The sequence below is a fragment of the Centruroides vittatus genome, unplaced genomic scaffold (genome assembly GCF_030686945.1).
Source record: "Centruroides vittatus isolate TY-2023 unplaced genomic scaffold, ASM3068694v2 contig_888, whole genome shotgun sequence".
Classification (NCBI taxonomy): domain Eukaryota; kingdom Metazoa; phylum Arthropoda; class Arachnida; order Scorpiones; family Buthidae; genus Centruroides; species Centruroides vittatus.
The window spans coordinates 68,711-94,556 of NW_027122579.1; the positions used below are offsets into that span (position 1 = coordinate 68,711).

Below are 25,846 nucleotides of genomic sequence, written 5' to 3' on the forward strand. Positions count from 1 at the left end.
ACGCGTAAAAGCCCAGGCCTGGCAAACTAATCTCGAATCCGCGTAAAGTACCCGTTAGGTTAACGGAAGTTTTACCGGCTGCAGTTAGCGTCGGTTTCCTAAGATACTAAAAATAGTACTTTACAGAAACTCTTAAATCATTTTATGACAGGTCATAGTTATCATCCTTGCTGTTTTAATAATGCTACTCAAGATGATATAACATGATGTCACAAGAGTAAGGAACAACATTGTGTTATCAAATTCTTGATAACACAATGTTTAATTGACAAATGCAATTGTTTAATTGACAATTTTACATAATTTCAAATCAAACAAACAAAACTACATTTCTTAATTTCTAAATAATTTTGTTTATATTATTTCAATATATAATTTAATGGTTAATGTTACCTTAGTAGCCAAGATGGCGGCTCGTCTCTAATTCCAGCAAGGAAATAGTGGGACGCACGTTCTAACCTAACCTAACCTATTCTAATAATTTGGTTGCTAATAATTATAGTAATTTATTAGAATAGGTTAGGTTAGGTTAGAACGTGCATCCCACTGTTTCCTTGCTGGAATTAGAGACGAGCCGCCATCTTGGCTACTAAGGTAACATTAACCATTAAATTATATATTGAAATAATATAAACAAAATTATTTAGAAATTAAGAAATGTAGTTTTATTTGTAACTAAATAATATTAAACAACATATTATTTTCAAATGTAAAGGTTATTCAATATGTAAAGAATATAAAATATTGTGATATCATTGTATTAAAAATCATATTTTGAAATGCATACATTAGAATTTCTCAAGTGCATATTCAGAAAATAAGGGTTGTGGCAAAAGATGGCCCATGAAGATGAGCCCAACATACTTGAAAGTACTTGGGCAATGAAGAGAAAGAATGATTCACAGGTTAGTCTTAAAAACAAAAAAAGTTAGTTAAACTTTTGAAGTTCTTGTGGAGATGGAATTAAAGTTTAAACTTTCAAAGAGTTATAATGATAACAATAGTATGAAATTGAAAACTTTGACAAAATTTTGTCTATGTGGAATTTTTGGTCTCCTAGGTACTTTTTTTTTGTCCAAAAACACTAGAAATAATAAGAAAAGGACATGTCTAGACTGTATGGAAAATGTTTCATAACATGATCTGGCTTTATCATTATCTTGGCCAGATATGCCAGGATTTTCAGGGATCAATTTTCATTCACTTTATTGAAAATATCCTTTCATATGAAATACTGATATAAAGTTTAATTTATTAATTTAGTTATACACTAAAAGGCATAATCATAAAAATAAAAATATTTTTCCCACAAAATATTCAACAACATAAATCACTCATTTAAAAGATATAGATCTACACAATTAAAAAACAACAATGTAAAATACAGTAGAACTCACTTATTATATGCACTAATTCTGATTACAGTAATCAAAAGGTTCAAAACATTTAAATTAAAAAACACTACAAAAATTTTGCTTGTTGCTATCATTGTCTTCAGGTAAAGAGTTATTTTCAAGTTGTCTTACTGAGTGTTATCAGCCTCAGTTTGGCAACATGCAATCATTATCAGTTATCAATATCAGTGCTTTCAATATAGTGTTTTAAATTGCCAGCATTTGTTACCTTAATGATATGCTAGTTGTTCAATACAGTACTAAAAAAAAGAGCAGGAAAACACTAGATTATTAATAAAAATGATAATTAATAAACTTCAAGTTACATGTTAAAATGATTAAAAATGTATATACTTTTAATGATGGAGTCGATAAAATCAGAATTCCTACTAATTATAGTCTTACTTGCTCACTCTTCATATTGTTGTCAGTATACTTACAGGCAAGTCCTAAAAGATTACAATAAGTGGACTCTACTGCACATATCTTGGTCTGACTGAGGTCTGACCAAAATATTTTGACTAATCTAACAAACAGTTGAAAACTTACTACCACTACTACTCTTAAACACAGAATACAGACATAACTTATATATTTGTAAAATGTAATTTTGCATTACAATTGTATTTAAAATTTCTTGCTTATCTGATTAAAAATATTAATTCCTATTAAATAATGGAAATAGTTATTCAAATTAAACATTGCCATTTTAAAAAAGAAAAAGCATGAGTAAAAACAGAAGTTCTTAATGAGTAAAAAATGAATTGAAAAATTGAAATAAACTTGGAAAAATGAGATATTATAGACATAAATATGTTTTAAATACATACAATAGCAATGATATGCTGTACATAAATTATGAACAGCATATATGTATTGTATAAATTATTGTTCTGGAATAATGAATTGTTCTATTCTTTAAAAACAAATCACAGCCTCCTTTCTTCTAGGAATAAAACAGAAAGAGAATACATAAAATATTATTAAAACATTCATTTAAAAAATTAATTTAACAATTTACTTAAAATAATTATTAAGAACACAAAGAAAAATTCTGATATTTTTTGTTGAATTATTAATTACAGGTAACCAATTTTCAAACAATCTTTTGCTAAAAATATGTACAAAAGTTGAGGATTGACTGTATTTGCAATTTAAGTTAATAAAAGTTAATAAAAACTTTTTCTATTATTTAACAAGTTAAATGAATAAAATTGTAGATATTTTTTACTGAATTATGATAATGAACTATTCTCAATAATACTGATTATTGCTAAAATGAAATGATTATTTTTCAGTATAAGTTTCAAAATAAATATGAAAAAAATACAAATTTATTTCCACAATCTGCATTTCTCTACATAACAATTAGATATCTTATATACTAAAAAAATACTTTTTAGTATAGATATTAGTTATATATACCAATTTATACTAATATATATAAATATATTAATAAAAATAGATTTTATTTTATAATTTATATATTTTGTTATTTTTAATTAGTTAAAGTTTGACATACTTATTATCACCATTGTCTTGTGGCATTGGATCATCATCTCTTCCATTAACATCTGCACTTGCCAATCCATCCTTGTTACAAAAAATTTTATGTGTTCATAAATTGAAATTTAAAATATATACTAAATGATATTACAATGATTAAAAAGTAATGTAAACAAAAAAAAATAAATTTTATAGGAACTAAAAAAAAAAATCATCATAAATCCAGTGAAAACAGAATGTTTATTAGTGAAACTTATGTTTTCAATCATATTTACTGGTCATCGTGAGGTTCTAGTGTGGCTGTCTGCCATTTTGTTGTTTGTAAATACTGTATATAGAATTAGAACTCTTTCTTCTTTCCTTAATTCTTCTCCCTTCCGCTTTTAACCCTTACCGTCACCTGACAGGAACGGCATTTTTCGTGGGTCCTGATTGGTGGTTTTAACAAAACGGACAGGAGGGAGACCTGCCCGAATCAACCGTGAGTCACAAGGGTAAAAATAACGGACACTTTTTGGTTCGACACCGAGGGGAGAAAGTCTGGTGAGAGTGACCCAGAGAAGGCACAAGGCTTAGAACGAAAGAGAGAGAGGACAGACCACGTGGGGACTAGGACCCAAACATAATTGAACCAGCCATTCCGGAAAGGTCCGACGATTTGCCCCTTTTATGAGTGAATGTTTTTTATTTTTTTGGATGCTGATGGATTGAAGATTCACCCTCTGTTATCCTATAAAGGAATGGAGTAAACTGACCTGGTAGTGTCCTTTCATCTACAGGATTCTTATCATTCCTAAGAGAAGAGAAGGCAGTAAGCCTCATTTTATATGAAATTCTAAAGTTACAGAGATCTGCTATTTCCTTGTAGATACTATACAAAACTTTTTAGTAGGTAACAATTCTAAAGAGCCTAGTGTCTTTGCTTTTGGAATTCGTTTACGTGTGATAATGATGTATTAAGGTCTTAAATAAACTTCAGCTGGTAAGAATGGGAAGTGGCTATACAAAAGATATAGTATAGCTGCCAGTCCCTGAATCATGAGTCCAAACAGTAGGTGTAGGCTCTTTTAACAAGGTCCTTGAAAATAGCTAGTTTATAAGTAAAAGGATTCCATGAAGATGGAGGAATGAATAAAGGCTTGTAAGAACTCATTTGATAAATGCCAATAGTAAGAGTGCTGTTACATGTAGTGATATGAGCATCAAGGAAGTGCACCTGGTAATAATTTTTTTGTATTTATTTTGTTTTTATTATTTTCTTGTTACTTTAATTTTATTTTCTTTGCTTTATTTAATACTAGCCAAGAATGTCCAGTGTTGCCCAAAAATTCTGGAAGGGAGTCGAGTTATAGGATAGTGAGAGGTCCTGGGCTGGGATGAAAAACATTCTTTTAGCTATATATCAAAACAAAAACGAATCTTGATATTCATGATGAATTAAAATTAAGGGAATTAAATTATAAAGAAAAAGGAGAAAAAATTATTTTAATATTAAAACCACGTGAAAAAAGGGAGAAAAATTAGTAAATTAAATTCTTTATAAGACCAGACGAACAAAAAAGAAAATGTTAGTTAAGGTACAAAGTTCGTTCAACACAGAACAAAAGATGATGTTGAACTGTATTCATAAATGATCATCTTTCTCAGGAACCGATCTGGGGACCTATTCTGAGCTCTTCCTATAACTCAATGAGAGTGATTTATGGGACATTTGATAAGTCTCTTTAGCGAAAGGCAGTTAACAAACTTTAGACAAATTGCTATTCTATGCTCCATGTTAAGTGGGTTTCATTACGGGTAGTCAATCGAGATGCATCTGGGCAGAGCCGTAACTAGCCATTTCTGTGCCCTGTGCAAGAATTTGAATTTAGGCCCCTTAATTTATTTGGTTTGGTTTAATAAAACAAATACATTACAATAGATTTTTTATAAGATTTATTTTAATTGAACTTTTCTGGCTTTTATTTCAGCAAATTCATTAATTACATCAATTTAGCAATTAAAAAAATCCCCGGACAGATTTATTTTTGTTACAAAATGTTACCTTTACAGATTTCTAGCTCTACACCTGTAGAAAAATCTAAAAATACGATTTTGTATATCGTAATATTAGTCGTTGCCAGAGAGTGCTATAGAGAAAAATCTGTAAATTTGAAAACTATAAACATAAATTTGAATTTCTCAAAAAATAAATAAAAAAAAATTTTAAAAGTCGCTACTTTTGGCTGATTTGTCTGCGGTTGCCGAACGTCACTACGTCCCTCTAAAAGTCGCCACGATTGGGAACACCGGTGAGCAGACATCTAGGGTCTAAGTAAGGCAAAATGTAATCGCCAAACCACGCTGTAGAAAGGCGGAAAAATTTAAAATTTAAAAATATAATTTCTTGTGAACAGCAGTTTGGGCCCCCCTTCCAAGTGGGCCCTGTGCGGGTGCACCTGTTGCACATGCCTAGTTATGGCTCTGCATCTGGGTTCCATGCTATCAATAGTTGTTACTCTTTAACCAATCACAGTTTAGTTAACCAATCACAGTTTTGTTAAAATGTCATCAAAGAAGGGATAACACAGCCAGCAAACTACAACTTGTCAGTTCGAGATATTAGTTAAAACACTTCAGCTCTAGCCAGGGTTGGATTTAGGCACTTCGAGGCCCTCAAAACTGTGTGAAGCCCTTACCAACCCTTTACAATTTTAGAAGTCAATCATACAAAAAAGATAATTAACATAAACATATTAATTTTAATCATGACTGTTTTATTGTTAAAATGTATTTGCAACATATTAGAAAATAAGGTACAGTTCAAAAAGGAAAACACTAAAAATTTCGTTTTCGTCACTTTTCAATGACAAAAGAGCTGCTAAAAGTTAAGAAAAGCTACCTATAAAAGTCAAATAAATTTTATATTAAAAACAAGAAATCATTAGGAATATAATATAAACACTATTGGTTATTAATATAATTAAATACTACACAAAATAAAAAGTAAAGTATATTTTGTTGGTTTGTAAAAAACAAATTATTACAAAATTTGACTTCAATTTTGTTTTTTGTAGAAATTTTTGAGCTCCTTTGAAACTTGAGGCCCTAAGCTACAGCTTACATAGCTTACTTGTAATTTCAGCCCTAGCTCTATCTTTTCTCGTAATTCATTGCATAAATGTAATAGTAATGGCTTCGAAAGACGACAAAGTTCTTTAAAGCATGTATCATTCAGCCAAAAAGCACTATCTCAAAGACGAAAAACCAATGCTAATTTTCTCTATCTCCAATTACTTGTGAAGTAATATCATTCTTACACCTAAAGTTGCCATGTTCTTTTTACTTTCGTTACATTCCTAACAACACCTCAAGAGTGATTGATAAGAAAAGCTTAGTCATCGCACGTGGCTATCGGAACTGAAAATGAAATGTATGATTCAGAATAGCATTTTCACAGTTGATTAAATGCCAATCATGTGGTTCTGATAGAAACTGGTTTTTATCGTATTTGTTAGCTTAATGATACAACTCAGAATAGGACCCCAAGTCTAATTTCACCTGGTAACACAGAAAGAGCGATCTGGGACTGAGAAAGGGGATTAATAACCAATAAAGTGACGATTTGCAAGACGAAAGATATTTAAGCCCAGGCTACGAGGATACTTCATTCTTTGCTGTGGCGTCCCACCAGGTTATGTCCCTCGTTGGAGTGCTTCCCGCAAAGTTCTATCTTCGTCGTTTGCCGATGTATCTTCCAAAAGTTATAGACCAGGGGTGGGCAAGCAAGAGTTCAGTGGGAGCCGCAATATAAGTTTTGCAAAATGCATGGGAGCCGCAGTTCTGTACTGTCATGGTGGATAGTATGGTAAGGTGCATGATTTTATTATATAATATAAATATAATATAAAACAAATATTGAATTTTTTTAATAAACATATTTTCACAAAATTATAAAAATAAAATTGTAAAAATATTAATAAAAAACAGAAATTAACACTTTCAGCAAGAGCCGCACGTAACTCAAAAAGAGCTGCATTTGCCCATGCCTGTTATAGACCTTCATTGAGAGATACATCAGAAATTTCGATCTGCATTCACCAGACATCATTTCCTGTTTGAGAATTGGACTTAGAATGCAACATCTGGTCAGTGAATGGAAACCACCTTCATCACCGGACTTCTTCTTCTTTGAAGACAACGTGCCAAAGTATACAAGGACTTAAACCCTTTGTGACTATGAACTTTTTGTAAGTTAAATTGTCTAATAAATGAGTTATGTTATTTGTAAATGAGGCATTGATCTCTGACTCAACTGCTCCCACATGACGTTGACTGTTACCGCTCGGCAGTCCAGACGGCAATGGAGACGATGACGATATATTGGGTTGTTCGGAAAGTTCGTAGCGATTTTTAAGAGAAATAAAAGAAATTGTTTTAATACTAAAAATATACTTTTATTCCATTATGTATGCGCCATTGTTTTTAATGACGTGTTGCCATCTATGGGGCAGCTTCATGATACCCTCTTCGTAGAACTTTCCAGTTTTTTCCGCGAAAAACTGATCCACGTGGTTTTTGCAAGCTTCCAAAGTATCAAAGTTTTTATCATGAAGGGAATTTTGTAGAGAACGGAACAAATGGTAGTCCGACGGGGCAAGGTTGGGTGAGTAAGGGGGGTGGGGTAAAACATCCCAGCCTAGTTCCAATAATTTTTGGCGTGTTCGTAAAGACGTGTGAAGTCTGGCATTATCTTGGTGAAACACAATGCCTTTTCTATTGGCCAGTTCCGGACGTTTTTCTTTAATTGCCATGTTCAGCTTATCCAATTGGAAACAATACTTATCAGAATCAATTGTTTGATTCTGTGGAAGCAGCTCATAGTACAGGATTCCTTTCCAATCCCACCAGACAGTGAGCATGACCTTCTTTGGATGAAGACCGGCCTTTGGAGTTTTTAATGGTGATTCATTTTTCTTACCCCACGATCGTTTTCGGCTGATGTTGTTATAAATGATCCACTTTTCATCACCTGTCACTAAACGCTTCAGAAAAGGGTCATTTTCATTTCGTTTTTCAAGAGAATCACAAATGGAGATGCGATCCAGTAAGTTTTTTTCCGTTAAGTCGTGAGGTATCCAAATGTCATAACGATTCACGTATCCGAGCTTCTTTAGATGTTGAAATACAGTACTGTTTGATGACTTCACTATGTCTGCAATCTCTCGAGTTGTGTAATGAGGGTTTTCATCCAATAATGCTTTGATTTGGTCCTCTTCAATAACAGGAGGTCTTCCTGAGCGAGGATCAAGGCTAAAATTACCCGTTTTAAATTTTGCAAACCTCTTTCGAACAGTTGATTCTGATACAGCACTCCCACCATAAACATCACATATCTTTTTTGCTGTTTGTACAGCATTTTTGCGTTTACGAAAAAAGAAAAGAAACAAGTGTCGATAATGCACGTTGTTCGCATCCATTTTTGCAATGAGCCAAATTAAACGCTATTTGAATAATCTTAATGGTTTTTTTGTAACGGACGCGTCTCAAGGTCATTTATCGTAATATTCATTGGTTTGTACAATTCTAATCATTTTTGCGTCAATCGGTGTCTCAACTGTCGGCTATCAAAAATCGCTACGAACATTCCGAACAACCCAATATATTGAATATTATCATTAATTTCGTTTTTTAAATTTCTTTTCCCCTCAGCCCCTATAATAGCATGTCTCCCACAGGGTAGCAGAGAGTAACTATGCAAAATTTGATATATACCAGTCAGAAGGTTTGGCAATTTGTGAGGGGATGAAATCGGAGGAGTGAGAGTTGGAGTTTTAAAGTAGCAAATATTTTTTGGAAGACTGTACAGACTAACTATGCAAAATATGTCCAGATCATTCAAAAAGTTTGGGAGTTTGGAGATGAGAAGATGGATGTTGAACTAAGATTGAATACATCAATCAACCATTCTCAAAATAAGACTAGCAGAACACAAACACAACATAGATAAAAAGATGCAAAACATCTTCCTACCCAACTTAATAAAGCTTCCATCATACAATCCAAATGTTCCAACTTCATCAAGACACTGGAAGCCTTAGAGATATTAAAATCTGAGAAAAAGGGTCTTTGCATCAATTTTAAAAATGAACAATAATTGCCTTACACAAAGCAATCCCTATGTAACTAACACAACAAAAATCTTATTTGCCTTAGTTCAACAAGATGTATCTAATTATGACATAACATCATCATATATAGATTGCAATGGAATAGTCTAATGCAATGATTGTTTGTGTATTTGAAATGTTATTTCAATTAATTTCATAAAACATGTTTGTTCTCTTCTTGTGCTCCATTTTGGAATATTCTGGCCTGAAGATGATCTCCATTTGCTGATCAAAACCATTAATCAGAATTTTTTACATTAATAAATATTACTAGGAATTAATTAAGGCTCCTTGGTGGATGTATTCTAAAAATATATAAATAAATAAATATACAGTCAAACCTGTTTTTATGTGGGGGATAGGGACCGCATTAAAAAAAATGCATTAAAAAAAATCTCACGAAACTTCACGAATGGCTGTAAATAATAGTTTTCGCAACACAATTAAAAAATAATTTTTTATGCGGTCAACAGGGACCGCATAAAAAAAGTCTCACATAGAAAATAACTCAAAACCGTACGAAATAGAATTTATTGACAACAGATGTCAGCACTTGACTGCATCGTCTGGTCTATCGTCTGTTTTACATATTTTTGTCCAGGTGGTGTTTTGTTGACTTAAAAAGTAAATTATTTCATTTTTCGCATATTCATGCAATAATATTACTATAATAAGTGCATTTATGCTATAATAAGTTTATTTAGCTATAATAAGTCAACATAAGACATGATGAATCGCACGAGACTAGTCGCCAACTATACCGCACAAATTAAAAATTCACATTAAAAAAATCGCACAAATAAAAATCGCACATAAAAAGGAGCGCATAAAAACAGGTTTGACTGTATATATATATATATATATACAGTTGAGTCTGCATAAGTCAACACCCCAAGGGGAAGTGGAGATGTGATGACTAAAGTAAAGTTGGAAAAAAACCACAAAACTACAGTTAGGAAAATACAGTAGTGCGTTATAGAGTAGTATAGGCTTACAATACATTATGTCAGTGGTCCCCAACCCTATGCCCGCGGGCACCATGGCGCCCGCCAATCGTTTTACGTGTGCCTGCCACTGTGCGACCACGATAAAAATAAAAATATTTCGGTTTTCAATAAAATGCTATGTAAAAGTTTTTTCACTTTGAATGATTAACCATTCAAAAGTAGAAATGGCGTCCAACACAGATGAAAGCACAAAGCGAAATGCGACCGATCTCTTTTTCCCCTCCGCCAAATCTGCACCAATTCAATTTCCCATACCTGAAATGAAGTAAAACGGTCCGTTCTGAATACCGTAAAATCAAAGTAGGGAAACGTGTACGGCCCGTAACTTGGAGTGACCTAGAAATTTCAGCAGTCGTTAACTAAAAAAAAAAAAAGGACAACAATCATCCGTGTGTCAGAAGTAATCTCCGCCACGATATCTCTCGCACCATCTAGAAATATTCCTGGGTGACACCCATGCTAATGTCACATTATATAAGATTTGTTTAGAAGCAACTTATTTAAATGAGGCCCCAATTAAAATTTTGTCTAGGGCCCGCTAGAGGCTTAATCCGGCGCTGTTAACTATGTCCAAATATAAATTCACCTTGAAAAAATAAATTGTGCCCGTCGTCCAGCCGGTATTCTGGAATGTGCTCTTAGGTACAAAAAGGTTGGGGACCCCTGCATTATGTCCTCCATTTACAATTACTCTGTAGTTGAAAAACTGAAAAATTCGTTTAATGTTGTTTGTTTTGAGCACTTAACTGTCTCAATTTTCTTTTTCAACAATCACAAATGCCTTGAAAACATCATCTTTGCAATTGTCAATTGCTGGCAAGTAACGTCTAAAAATTCTTAATGCCTCTAGCATGAGAAAATACAAAATTGGATTCTGGTGTGACGTTGATGTAGATTGTATATTTTCTTTTTGTTTATCTGTTGTTATTTTATACATAAAAATACATAAAATGTTAAGGCATTTTTGTTAATATGTATATATATGTGTATATATATACACATGTATACATATATACACACACGTGTGTATGTGTATATATACACATATATATACATATACACATGTACATATATATATATATATATATATATACATATTAATAAAAAAATATATATATATATATATATATTTTTATTAATATGTTATTTAAAAGTATATACAGTCATCCCTCAGTTATCGCAGTTAATAGGGACCAGAACCGGCCGCGATAAGTGAAAAACCGCAAAGTAGTGTCACCCTCTCATTTTTAACGCGATCGTCGCAGGCAGCTTCGGATAGAGCTGGGTAGCTGCAGGAGGCGGCGTAGAGGCAGCAGAAGGAGTTTCTGCAGAACGTTTTCAGGCGTCACAAACACTATTTTCAAGGGCGTCAAGCACTATTTTGAACAAAAAGACACAAGAGAACAACAAAAATTAGCACACCTCGAGACTAAGCATCACTCAAACATTGATTTGAATGAGCGCGGTCGTCTAGGCCAATCAGCTAACGAGATTCGTCTAGGAAGAAACGTCTAGGCCAATCAGCTTGCGAGATTCCCGAGTCGGGAGGGATATCAAATGGCGGGATGCTAGCCAGCCAATCAGAGACGTGGATTTTGAATTGTATGGGCACTCCCTGCCTTCTGCTAGCGTACGAGCAACTTTCACGCCATAATTCCTCAATTTTGATTTTTTGATGAATATTTTTGAACAATCCGCGATATACTGAAGCCGCAATAAATGAAACGCGAAGTAGCGAGGGATTACTGTATATATATATTAATTATATATTAATAAATAAATCGACTCCCCCTCCTGAAAAAAATGAGTTTGCACCACACGTGCGGAGTGAATTCATTTTTTCAGGAGGGGGTGACGACTTATCAGAATGTGGGACAGCAAAAGTATGTCAACTTATCCTCCTGTGATGACGAGTTAAACGGTGTTGAGTAAACCAGAGTTTTTTAACATTTATGCCTATGTAAGTTGACCAGGACCACAGAAAATGACTACTTAACCGATGGTGTCGAGTTATCCAGGTGTCGACTTATGCGGACTCGACTGTTGAATTTATATGCCGACATGAGACAGACAGTAAAAATTTCATTATTATTAGAATATTTTGTTTTCAATATTGATCAAAATTTTTAATTAATAAATATTGTTTATTCTATATTATATATTGAAAGTATTAATTAATGAAGTTTATATATATATATAACTTCATTAATTAATACTTTCAATTCATAATATAGAATAAACAATATTTATTAATTAAAAATTTTGATCAATATTGAAAACAAAATATTCTAATAATAATGAAATTTTTACTGTCTGTCTCATGTCAGGCAGAAAATTCAACAGTTCTGATGAGGTGACTGCCGCAGTGAAAATTGCTATGCGCACAATCACAAATGAGGGGTTCCAGAACATGTTTCTATCATTGAATCATTGTACAACTACTGTATGAAATGTGTTACTGCAGAAGGCCAATACTTTGAGGGTAATGCCATCAAATGTGTGTAGTTCCATTCACTAAGAAAATTAACAACTTTTCCCACAAACTTTTTGAAGCTACCTTGTATATCCTACTTAAGACTAAGCATTAAAATTGACATAATGGTTGTACTTACATAATTTTGGACTAAATCAGGATGATTTGTTTGTATTCCATCATCTAAAATAGTAACTACTACTCCTTTTCCTGAAATGCCTTGCTTCCAAACAGGCAATACATTCATATCATAACCACCTTCTCCACCTCCAACCTGTAATAGTATTTTTTTTTTACCATCATAAATATAAAAATTATATTAATTTATATACCATATAAAACAAAAATTATTATATTTTAGTTTTAAATATTATAATGGCTATATAGCAAGTTTATCTTTATAAAGTGATATAATTAATATTTATTTTAGTTTTATGTTACATAAAAAATATAGTTTTAAGAAACTTATATTACAGACTCAATTGGTTTATTTGGCTACTCTACATTATGTTGATTATGAATATTTAAATTTGTCAAACATTTAATAATAATTTAAATATTAAAACATTTTTATAATTATGAGCTGCTAAGATTGGATCCAATATATAGATTACTAGATAAGTTTTATTACAATATTTAGTCTGTTGTTTCATTCACAAAATATACCAAAAATAATAAAATTTTCTAAGTGAACAAATTTATCGCTTAAAAGAAAATTTGTGAAATTTACTGATTATTATAATGATGGCATAAAATACGATGTAATTCTACAATGAAAACTGAGTATATGTAATTAAGCACTACAAAAAACCAGCAGTAAATACAAAGATCTATAAAAGACTGGCTACCTTTTTCAAGGAGATTGCCAAAAATAATAACTTCCTCCTAGCTTTCAAAAGAAGTGCTCAGTTTTCACCCTCCTTCAAAATGCTAAAGACCATCCGGATGTGCAGCTTCTCCTTGGGTATATACTATCTCCTTTATGGATGACAAATATAACTGCAACTTAGACTATGTGGGTGCTACAGGGTGACAATTAAACACCCACCTCAAAGAACTGCTCATTGGACTTCCATCATTGAAGGGTTGCCACTACATCATTATCAAACTAAGCCACTGATCCTCGATGTCAAGGTGCACTTTTACTAAGTCTGCATCCTACATTGCACTTCCCACAAGGAATAGTTTAAAGATTTGAAGTAATTTTAAATTTATAAAGCATCTAGAAAAAATGCAGCTATCAACTTTAGAGGTAGACTCCTACCCCATGTGGAAAATGTTTTACAATGATTAGTTTTACAACCCTCTCTCCCCCCCACATCATCCATTTTAGAACATAGACAGCAATTACCATTCCTAAGAAATTCTTTTGAAACTGTTCAAACTTCAAAGATCCTTTAGCCTGACAATGACCATTTAACAGTGATGAAAATGTTTGCTTTTGTAGGTTTTTGTATTTATTGCTTGATTTTTTGTTTCTTTTTGAAGTGCTTTATTACATTTTAGTTTATGGTATATCCAATAATGATTATTCTATTATAAAACATTCAATTTACAATATATACATATGCATACATATGTACTGTACATACACCAATAACTTAATATAAAAAAAATTTATTGTATTAACATGTATTATGTTTAAAATACATTTACTATTTTTCATTTGAAAATAAAATACAATATTAAAATTGAAATTAATAATAATAACAATAACAACAAAAGAACAATTTTTTCTATCCAAAAACTGGTAATTTTTGCAATATTCAATATAATCATTTAAGAATTTACTAACAAATAAAAATAAACATTAGAACAATGCTGAAATATTGGAACAGTCACTGACAAGGAGACCCTACGGCTTTGGGGAAACGGATTTTGATGATCTTCGATGTGGAGGTAGTACACCGTGTGAGTGTACTACCTGTAAAATACTAAAGTGCAATACTCAAATGTAATCGAGAAAAATGAACTTAAAGTTTTCTTTAGCACTTTATGTATAAGTTACGCGTACTATGGCTCGAGCGTACTGTAGCGTGAGTGGTAACGCTTCTGACTCGTGCGCTGGCGTGCTCGGGTTCAATTCTCTTGTGTATAATTTTTTTTTTATTCATAAATACTTATAATGTATTTATTATTTATTTATTTTAATTTAATTTCTACTGTTCCAAGCCTAATATTTTTTCTTCAAAAACTCACCTTTTTCAAGTTGAGAGAGAACTATTAATACTTATGCCGGGTTTGAACATGGGTCTACAGTCTTTCTCACTCACTCTAACTCTTTGTTGACCAATTTCCACGCCCCCTTGTTTACTTTTAGTTTGTAAAACGACCGAAGGCACTACTCCATGTTTTAGCCGCTGCTTCGATACATCACTGTATAAAGAGTGATCATCAACAGTTTTTTCGTCACAACGTGAGGAACTTGCTTCTCTTGATGACATTTTTGTAATTATAAAATAATTTTTCAAAATAAATTTCACTGAACAAATACGTCTATTCGAGTCGAAATTCAGAAACGAACGTTATATAGAGTTTTACAAAACAATATTCTACGTCTTTCTAGCGTAGTAGTGCCAAAAAATAACTAGACAATGTTAATTTTGACAAAAAGTTACAAATAATGAAGTTTAAATGTCAGTTCAAATATATATATATATTCTTATTAATTTCTCTAACAAAATATATTGAAAAATATCGTATTTAAACTAAAGATATTAATAAATGTACGCGATTTTCTTTCATACGAATATAATGATAATTTGATTTTTGGTGAATTTTTTAAAATAATATTCCTGACTGACCAGTATTGCCCTCGGTTGTTTTACAAACTAAAAGTAAACAAGGGGGCGTGGAAATTGGTCAACAAAGAGTTAGAGTGAGTGAGAAAGACTCTAGACCCATGTTCAAACCCGGCATAAGTATTAACAGTTCTCTCTCAACTTGAAAAAGGTGAGTTTTTGAAGAAAAAATATTAGGCTTGGAACAGTAGAAATTAAATTAAAATAAATAAATAATAAATACATTATAAGTATTTATGAATAAAAAAAAAATTATACACAAGAGAATTGAACCCGAGCACGCCAGCGCACGAGTCAGAAGCGTTACCACTCACGCTACAGTACGCTCGAGCCATAGTACGCGTAACTTATACATAAAGTGCTAAAGAAAACTTTAAGTTCATTTTTCTCGATTACATTTGAGTATTGCACTTTAGTATTTTACAGGTAGTACACTCACACGGTGTACTACCTCCACACCGAAGATCATCAAAATCCGTTTCCCCAAAGCCGTAGGTTCTCCTTGTGAGATAATTATTTTGTCACAATAACTATGAATTTTAATTTTAAAAGTAACGTTTTCAAAAGTAGTGATTTTTATCAAGTGACTGAGGAGAAGATAAAAGATAATTACTGATTTTCTGCATAGTTAATATTTTCAAAATTCATTAATTTCATTTTTAAAGTTAGAATCTATCTTAGAAATCTATATATATTTATGTACATAGATTTCTCAATAAACTCAATAAACTTATTTCATTCTTTGTAAGTTTATTAAATTTTTTAAATACAGTTTTTTCTAATCTGTTTAAAATTTTTTTAAAATATAATGAATAAATCATTCTAATATATGATATATATATAATATAATAATAGAATGAATAAATGAATATTCTTATATATAATAATTTCATTCATATCATATACTATTGAATCATATCTGATAATCTGAAAAATATTATACATTCATTCTATTATTATACTAAATAATTTTAATGGAAGAATATGAAAATAATAAAAATATTCTTAACACAATAAAGCCCATTAGACAAATGTAAATTTATTTTAATATTTAAAAATTTTCATCATTATTCTTTAATGAAAATAAATTTACACATACATTTAAAAAATAAATAAATACATACCAAATACCATTGATCTCTATACAGCGGATCTTTCATTCCTGTAAAATGCGCTTGAAATTCTCTTTTGACTCGTCGTTTACTATGTTGCTGTTCAACCCATAACACCTAAAATATTTAATTATATATATTTTTATGTCAATATATTTAAATAAAATATATTTGAATAGGGCAAAACTATTGTGACAACATTAAACAATTATATGATAATAATTCACAGTATTCAAATTTTTTAATATAATACTGAATCTTTCTTGTTCACACTTAACTGAATAACAGATTTTTAAAACTAATTTTTGGAAAAAATATATTTTTTTATGTATATGTTTCTTCTATTTATTTGTTATTAAATAATAATACTAGTTTATAAAATTGATTAATATAAGGGATGATCAAAAGATTTCTGTTTGTAGGGCCTAATACAGTGTTTCCCAACCTTTTTTGTGCTATGCCCCACCTAAGCCTTTCTAAAATTCTTATGCCCCCCAACACATATGTTGAACTCTTTTGGAAGATCTGTCGTTGTCGTGTTCGTTGAAGTTTTTTCTTCCACTTAATTGCCACACTGTTTTATCGTAACCACAATAAAACCCAATTCTTTCATCAGTCTCTTGCACTTTCCAGTCATTGCCAAACGCAACCTGGAACACCACAACTCGCATCTGCCCACCTTGAGGTCTGGGCAAAGAATGTTCTTTCTCCTCTTTCACCGGCCTCAGGGCCTCGTTCATCTCTTTGTTCTCAGTGGTTCCCAGAATTGTTAATCCCACCCCAAGGGAAAAGGGTTATAAAGGAAAGTTCTAGAAGGAAAGGGAAACAAAGAAAATTAAAACTAACTTAAATCAATATTTACAACAGCTATACGGTTAACTTAAACTCTGGACGAGTTTCGAATTGCCCCCCTTAACAATCAAATTGCCCCCTTGTGGGGCGTGAGCCCCACGTTGGGAAACACTGGCCTAATAGGTTCAGTCCATGTAGAAGAAATTGTCACTGATGTTCAGGCAACTGTCCCATTGATAAATCAGGTTAACAATGCCCATTTGGTATAGATTGGTTGGCTGTTATATAAAAAGAAATCCAATACAGCCTTCTTTACATCATTGTCTAACTGAAACTGTTTTCCTTTCAGAGACTTTTTCAGGGTATGAAATGCACGAAAATTACATAGTGAAAGATCTGGACTTCACAAAAGAAGCTCCAGGAGTCTCCCTTTTAAGGATGTCTTATTTCTGCTGCATGAAATCGTCAATATGGTGATGCATATTGTTACAATCTTCACAGAACTTTGCAACCATTTCACAAATGGTGATTTTGGATAGGCACACTTTCCTATAGATCTTCATTATTCTGTGATGACTTTCTGCTAGTTTAAGTCCTTCCACAGCTAAAAACAGGACAACAGCATACTGATCTGATCTGTATGCATTTGATAGCAATGATAATCAATATGTCTATCACACATTTCACATGCAATCTGAGTGCAACAAATATTTTACTAATTGCACAGCTAGATAACTAGATTCATATTAGCTCAATCTGGATTACTGGATCTGGATCTGGATATTAGCTCACATTGTATACATCACAAGTGCAATTGTAGCATTGTAAAACAAACTTTTTTATCACTCCTTTCATAATAAAACAGTTTCTATTATAAATGAAATAAAATTTAAATATAATCTTGTCTTAAATATAAATATAGCACAGTTATTAGATGAAAATCAATAACAGTAATCGATACTTTGTCCTTTTTTTAATCTTAAGTTTTAAATATGAATAATATTCCATAAAACTACATAAACCAAACAGGTCTGGAACTTTACTTTAACTTGACAAATGCCTTTCAAATAGGGTTGGAAAAATTAAATTATCAAGATACATGGAAACTGTAACATCTATAAAAAGAATAGCAGTAAGTTTTCTGTTGTAGCAAAGAGATACCAATTGTGAATTAAAATTTAATGTTAAATGCAAATTGGAAAATACAGAAATGACTAAATTATAACCAACTGAGGAAGGAATATGGCCCAAAATGTACATATTCATTTAGTAAAATCTCAATGAGTTTTCCAATTAAAAACTGTGGTGTGATAAGTCCTTAAAATTTATAGCAAATTACATATAGCTGTTCAGAAGATTTGTTTCCTGTTGTATTCAATATTGCATTTTTACACAATAGCAATCATAAAAATTACATTGCCCATAAATCCTTTAAAAATGTTTCTGATGATTGTATTGTCCATTGATATAAAAATCCATGCAAAAGTGATGTGCCTTTATGAGCAAAATAGAAAGATCTTTTTTTTTTTGTTTGTTTGTTTAAATGATGAGCGTTTATCTTGTCTGGAGGAGGTTTGTACAGAGAATGCATTGTCATCAATCAATAGTTGTGCATTTGTTTCAGAAGAGATGTTAACATTGCAGCATTGAAAGAAAAGCTGAAATGTGTTAATATACCATGCTAGGATAAAATGCTGAAGTGTCTTAGCTACAAGAACATACTGCAAGTTCTTCTGAATTGAAAGTAAATAGGAAGATCAGACAGGAGTAAAAGCAAGTGCACAAATTGTGCAATATTGTCTATGCAACATAAGTTTAAAAGCATGCCATCCACATAAGCCATTACTGACAAGTAAAATCATAGACAGCAGTTTATAAATGTTAAATAGCAAGCTGACTGGAGTGCTGACATATGAGATTCTGTTATGTTTTTAAATAAATATAAATTCAGATCTTCAGATAAATATAAATATAAGATAAACCCTATGTTAGGCATAGAAATGGTGAGGCCTATAAACACGATTGCTTGAAACAAACAGTAAAGTATCCAGTGAGTCAAATGATGTGGTGATGCATAGCCAGTGGAATTAATATGGTCAAAACTTTTGATAGAAATGTGAAAAATATGCTGTATTTTTACAAGTATATTAATTTTTAATAAAAATTTTCAGATTTCTACACTTCAAAGTTTCCAATCTTCTATCTGAGAATCTGCCTTTGGAAGCAGTTGTCAGCTTGAACTGGAAATTCACATTTTTGAAAACACCTTGCATTATCTTCACAAACATGCATTTATGACTAAGAAAGGAAAAACCTGTAGATATCTGTAGTTTCACCAGGCCACAGTAATTGAACACAAAAATATTAAAAACAGAACATACTAAGCTATATTGTAACAGACTAAAATCAGTTTTAAAATCAATTCTAAACTCCAAAAACCTACAAAAAACCGTTTGTGGTGATTAACATCCTTTAATTTTTATTTTTTTATATCACACCGGTTACAGGTTCTAGGTGTGCAGTATTTTACACATCCCGGTGTTCTCCAGTGCAGTTTACTACAAAAAACCATCAACATACATGCCATTGCATTAATCACTTATTCTTTTGGCACCATTCAGTGGACCAACACAGATCTTGAGGACGTCAGTCAGTCATAAAACTTGAAAAATACTAAGTGCAGATTGCATCACCCTGATTCTACTAAGAAAAGGCTCAGAGGCTCCCTGGCTCAAAGGGCGGCAGAGGTGTTATTGATATTAAGATTATCCATCAGAAACAGATACCATACACTTACTGCAAAGTTTTTTCCATATTAAACGACAATCATCATCACTAATCACTACACTACACAATACAATTGTCCAAGCTGATGATAACTATACACCATTAAATCTAAGGAACACCCAAAATACAAAGATCACAAATGATCCTATGAACACAAATAGCAAGCAGTGATGAGAAAAACATTCCATATAGACACCCAACCAATCTTGTAGAGCCACATGTTGATATTGCAGCATCACACCACTAGCTGGGAATCTCCTTGGAGAAACTATGATTGCAATACAAGACCAAGTTATCAGTACCACGACCTATAGGAAACATATAATCAAAGATATCATGGGGGACATATGCAGAAAATGTCATGCTACATAAACTAAAAGCCTGGCACAAAAAGACTATTTATACAGATATAACCAGGTAGCTAAAATAATTCACCAGTATATTACAAGAAATTTTACTGGCCACCAGAAAAACACCATATTATAAGTATACCTTAAAAGTAAAACACACAAACTATATTTTGACAGAATAATTATAACAGATAAAATGATCCATCATAATAGACTGGATCTTATTGACAAAGTGCACAAAACAATCTATTTCATTGACATCAATATACCAAATATACAAAGTAGAGATACAGAAAAAAAAAAAAAAAGTAAATATACTGAATTCTCTCAAGAAATAAAAAACCTATGAAAAATGAATAAAGTCCATACCATACCTATTGTTCTCTCTAACATAGTTATCCCACATTCATTACATAAAAGCCTGAAGATGATAGACATTCACTCAAATTTATATAGATTAAAAAAGCTACCATTCTGGCAACTTGTCATATTGTCAAAAATTTTTCTGAACTGTTTAAAGTTTTGTACTAGTCTCACAGGCTTAACTCTCTATTGATACTTTGCCAGTGAGATTTGATCTGAGGCACAAGTCAAGAACGATATGCTATAAAAAAATTTAAAAAAATAAATAATAGTGATAATAGCTTGGCCATCTGGCTGTCTTTTATTTTAAAGCATCAGCCTACTGCTTGGAAAACCTGGGAACAATTCAGAATGGGTAAAGAAAAAAAATAAAAAACCTAGGAATTTTTTTGAGGGTGATTCATCTCAGATATGTATGACTCCCTCTGCCACCATTTGGCTGACCATTGTGGAACTGGTAAACCCATAATGGGCTTGATAAAACGGCCCTGTTAGGCTCACAGAGCAGAAAGAATAAAGTTAAAGGATAGAAATTTAATGCATTAGAAGAATGTGGTTTATTAATCTTGCTTTTCTATTTTGTACTATAATAAATAAAATCTAATACTATTATGGATAACAAGATAGCTCAATAACGAGCCTAAGAAAGATCAGCATCAATCATTAAATAAAAATTTTGTAACTTATGGAACTAGTAATCTCTGAAATCAATTTCAATCAATCAGTTTTTCAGATAATCAACACTCTACTGTAATATTTTATAAAAAGTATTAAAATCACTAACAAATAATTTAATTTTTAATGTGGAAAAAAAAATAGAATTTTATCAACATTAATTATTAATGAATTGTAAAATTAAAACAAATTTTTGGAGTTTTTGTGGTAAATATTATTTAAATAAATAAAGTAGCTTAATATTTGTTCTAAATATTGCTAATGTCTGCTAATTATATTTAAATTCTATCTCAATTATTGCGAAGTCTTAACACTTTGCTGGCAATAAATGCCTTCTTATTTTTTAATGCTACCAAATTCTTTTAAAGTTTATGAATTAATTCTATAATTACATGAACTGATTAATTACTTTACCTGAATAAAATTATTACAAAATTAATTAATCTCTATAAAATGAATCATCTAATTATAAGTTGTATTATATAGTTTTGTAATTAAACAACAACTGAATTCAAATAATATAAAAGAATATTTCTCAGGTCATTCCTACTATCATTAAATTAATTATGGTGATAATTATTTATTTATTTTTTAAGAATCTATTACCTTACTAAAGGAATAACCTCAAAATGATAAAACTGGATTATATCTTCATGAAAATAGCTGTCCTAAAAGATTACAATATAGTCATTTTGAAGCATTTGAATGAAATGAAAATCAATAATCTTAAATTTATATAAAATAATTTTTGAAAAACAGTAAGACATATATACTGTATGTATGTATATATATACACATTGAAATTATTACTTCTAATGCAAATATTGTATAAAATCAATGAAGTCATTAATAATAAATCTTAATTATGGTAAAAAATAAAATTAATCATCATGAAGATCTAAACATTTAAAGTTTTATATTATTTAATAATAATGATAATAATATAGTAAAATATGATAACAATTTGTTTCAAGTCCTAAGAAAATGAAAAAGAAAATATAAAATTAAATTATAACTGAAATATTTATGATTTATTTTAGTAAATATTGTGTAATGCATACAATGTTTACTAAAAAAATAAAATAAATTAGAAATTATAGCTTATTTCTGAAACTATAATAAGCTATATATTATAAAAATAGAAAAATTTGATTAAAAAATAAATTAATTAAACAGTCTTTTCTAAATTGAAGAAAGGTTTGCAATAAATTCAATAATAAAAATTTTAGTAATAAAATTTCACTATTAATTAGAAAATTAATTAATTACTAAATTTTTAAATAGAATAGTTTTAAATTAAATTTTAATTACATGAAGAACATATAAAACATTAGCTTACTGATGATTCTCTTTTTAGGATTCCATGATGATGATGATTATAATCTAAGGATCTTTTAGCTATTTTATGATTTTCAAATAAATAATATCCTTTAAGATTACCAATCTGTTAAAAAAAAAAAAGTAATTAATTCAATAAATAAAAATACTGATTTAAACTTTAACAGAATTAATTAAATTAATTAATGTAATTATTTATTTTATGTAAATTTTAAATAACTTATAATTAAGCAATCCAATTAAACTTTAAACCAAATTAAATGTAATTTTTTAATGATCCAACTCCTACACACATTATACAAGCTAAACATTATATATTGTAAGATAAATATCAGAAATTCCTACTCATATGATATAGTTAATAATCATAATTTTGCTAAATGCACAGTATAATTATAACTGAGAAAATTCTCAAGCATACTGGTCACCTTTTACATACAAATTATTAACCAAGGCTATATTTAGGTAGAAAAAATAATTTAGAATGCTAAACTATAAAACTACAGAATGTTTTCTTTCATAATCAATGATATATACTTCCAAACAAACATCTATATGCTAATATTAATCTTACAGTAAGGAGCGAATGTACTGTACATCATAAAAGAGAAGAAAAATATTCAATAAAAAGGTAAGAGAAAACAAAACTTGACAAGTGCATCAAGTAAAAAGAATGATTGCCACTAAAGAATAACTAATTCAAATGTCATATGTTTCTAGTTCATAACAAACAACAGTAAGCTTATTTAGTACCAAAAATTTAACTGTAAAAATGAAAATTATATTTTGTGGCATGAAGGTATTTCTGTTTTCGTATATTCAGTAAAACGTAGAATATAATTTTTCCATATTTAATAGAAACAGTAATTCACAGTATTTTAATACTAATTTCTTCTTGAAAACATTTATTTTAAATTTTTAAAATAAATATATTTTAAGAAAATGGTCGATGAAACGCAAAAAAAAAAAATATAAATTTAGTAAAAAAAATAAACAAACAATAAAGATATATTACAATCTTAACATTTTTATTGCAATTAAATAAACAAGAAAGGATAAGAAAATTTAATTATAGAACATCCAAAAGTTTTAATCCTCAAAATTAATAGTTTTGGAAAAAATTCGATGTTTGTATCATCATTAGCTTTAATTCTACGTTCAAAATAAAAATTTAGATTATCACACTGTAATAAATACAAAAAAAAAAAAAAAAAAAAAAAAGGCAAAAACACGTGAACATTTCTTTTGGCATTTTACAATACGCTAACAAGATAATTTTTTAAGCAGTCGGACATTAATTTTTCTTATTACTGAGATTATTTTTCCTATTGTGAATAGATTCTTTCACTTTCTTTACTAAGATCATATACATATTCATCATTGTGTTTATTCTTCATACAATATATTTTCTGCATTTCTGAAATAAAAATGTTTAAAATCGGTTTTAAAATGATTTATTAAATTAAGTTCGAATGTTATCCAACGCGTTCTAAAAAAATCTCTATAGATTTAATATTTCAATCTTGATGGAAACACCCACACATCTTATATAACTTACAATCTGTTTCGATGGAAAAGAAAAGCATCTCTTTCGAAGAAAAGAAAAACTGAAATAACATTCTCTTCTCTGAAATTCAAATTTCTGTGTAAAGAAAATATTATAGAATGGGAAATAAATTACTATATAATGTATAACGGTGAATAAAATCATCTTGATAAGTGTATTTATTCATTTATAAACTCCTAAAGACACCAAAATCCAGCAAAAAATTTGTTTTTTCCCCCCTCTCTCTATTTTTTATTATTTTTTAATGGCTACTGGCATCTTCGTGGGTTTATTTACACATAAAACCAATAGTAATTTTATCCATTTATTTTACTTATTTACGTTTAATAAATTTAATCAATGATTAAATAAATTCTAACCTTACTTGTTTATTGCGTGAATTATGCATATATAAACCAAACTGGTATTTATTATACTTTTCTTTAATGAGATTATAATCGCTAAACCAAAAATCCATCTTAATTCGTTTAAATTCTCGTTCCTTTAATGAGTTTTAAATTTTTGGTTATTATTTTTTAAACAAATTATTTATTCGTATTAAACTTGAATTTAAATAAATTTCTGATTATTTTATGAAAATAAAATAGTTGCGCACGTTACTCCAATATCAAATATGATTTAGTTTAACCTATGGTATACAAAATGGCGGCTCGTCTCTAATTCCAGCAAACAGAAGGGAAACAGTGGGAACGCACGTTCTAACCTAACCTATTCTAATAATTTGGTTGGTAATAATTATGGTAATTTATTAGAACAGGTTAGGTTAGGTTAGGTTAGAACGTGCGTCCTTACTGTTTCCCTTCTTCTGTTTGCTGGAATTAGAGACGAGCCGTCGTTTTGTATACCACAGGTAAATTTAACACAAATATGAATGTAATTTATTTTTAAAAAAACTAGCAGATGAACCCGGCGTTGCTCGGACATAAAAATAACAGCAAAGATTAAGATTATTAGATTATTTCGTACTTCTAACCTTTCTATTATATTATAGTATTTGATTTATATAACTACACAGGTTATCTTACGTAAGGGTTTATCACGCCGAATGATCAATCCAACACATTTTAAAAATTCTTTATTCCTCTACTGTACACAATTTAAAGAGTTTTTAAAATGTTAGATTGGTCACTTGGTGTGATAAACCCTTACGTACGATAATCGTTGTAGTTATATAAATCAAATACTATAATATAACAACAGGGCCGGATTATCGAATAGGCAAAGTAGACAAATGTCTAGGGCCCGTAATTCGGAGGGGCCCGGCTTCAGTGCAAAAGATTTCTGTGTTTCAAAACAAGTTAAAAATTATCTAAGAAATTCGATAGGACAGAAAAGGCTGTACAGGTATTTGACAATTCCTACTAAGCTCCGCTCGACTAGCCATTACCTAAAAAAAAAAGAAAAAAAAAAGGTCAACAGCTACCCGTGCGTCAGAAGTAATGTACGCTACGGGATCTCTCGCACCATCTAGAAATATTCCTAGGGCCGCCTCTCGTGGTAGTACTGATGGATGGTTATGATTTATTTTCTAA

At 30.4% G+C, this 25,846-nt stretch overlaps 1 protein-coding gene across 2 annotated transcripts in view; it reads right to left on the reverse strand.

Moving 5' to 3' along the window:
- Positions 1–25,846, reverse strand: part of Fur2 (furin-like protease 2) — a 121,358-nt gene that overhangs the window by 51,239 nt on the left and 44,273 nt on the right. For both annotated transcript variants that reach the window (XR_010882094.1, XM_067280636.1), the window contains exons 2-5: positions 22,749–22,853; positions 16,455–16,559; positions 12,669–12,803; positions 2,917–2,987 (exon numbers count right to left, since the gene is read on the reverse strand). Coding sequence is in view for 1 of the 2 variants with exons in the window: in XM_067280636.1 (XP_067136737.1) it covers positions 2,917–2,987; positions 12,669–12,803; positions 16,455–16,559; positions 22,749–22,853 (416 nt within the window). In the remaining variant the exon portion in view is untranslated. The remainder of the gene's footprint in view (positions 1–2,916; positions 2,988–12,668; positions 12,804–16,454; positions 16,560–22,748; positions 22,854–25,846) is intronic.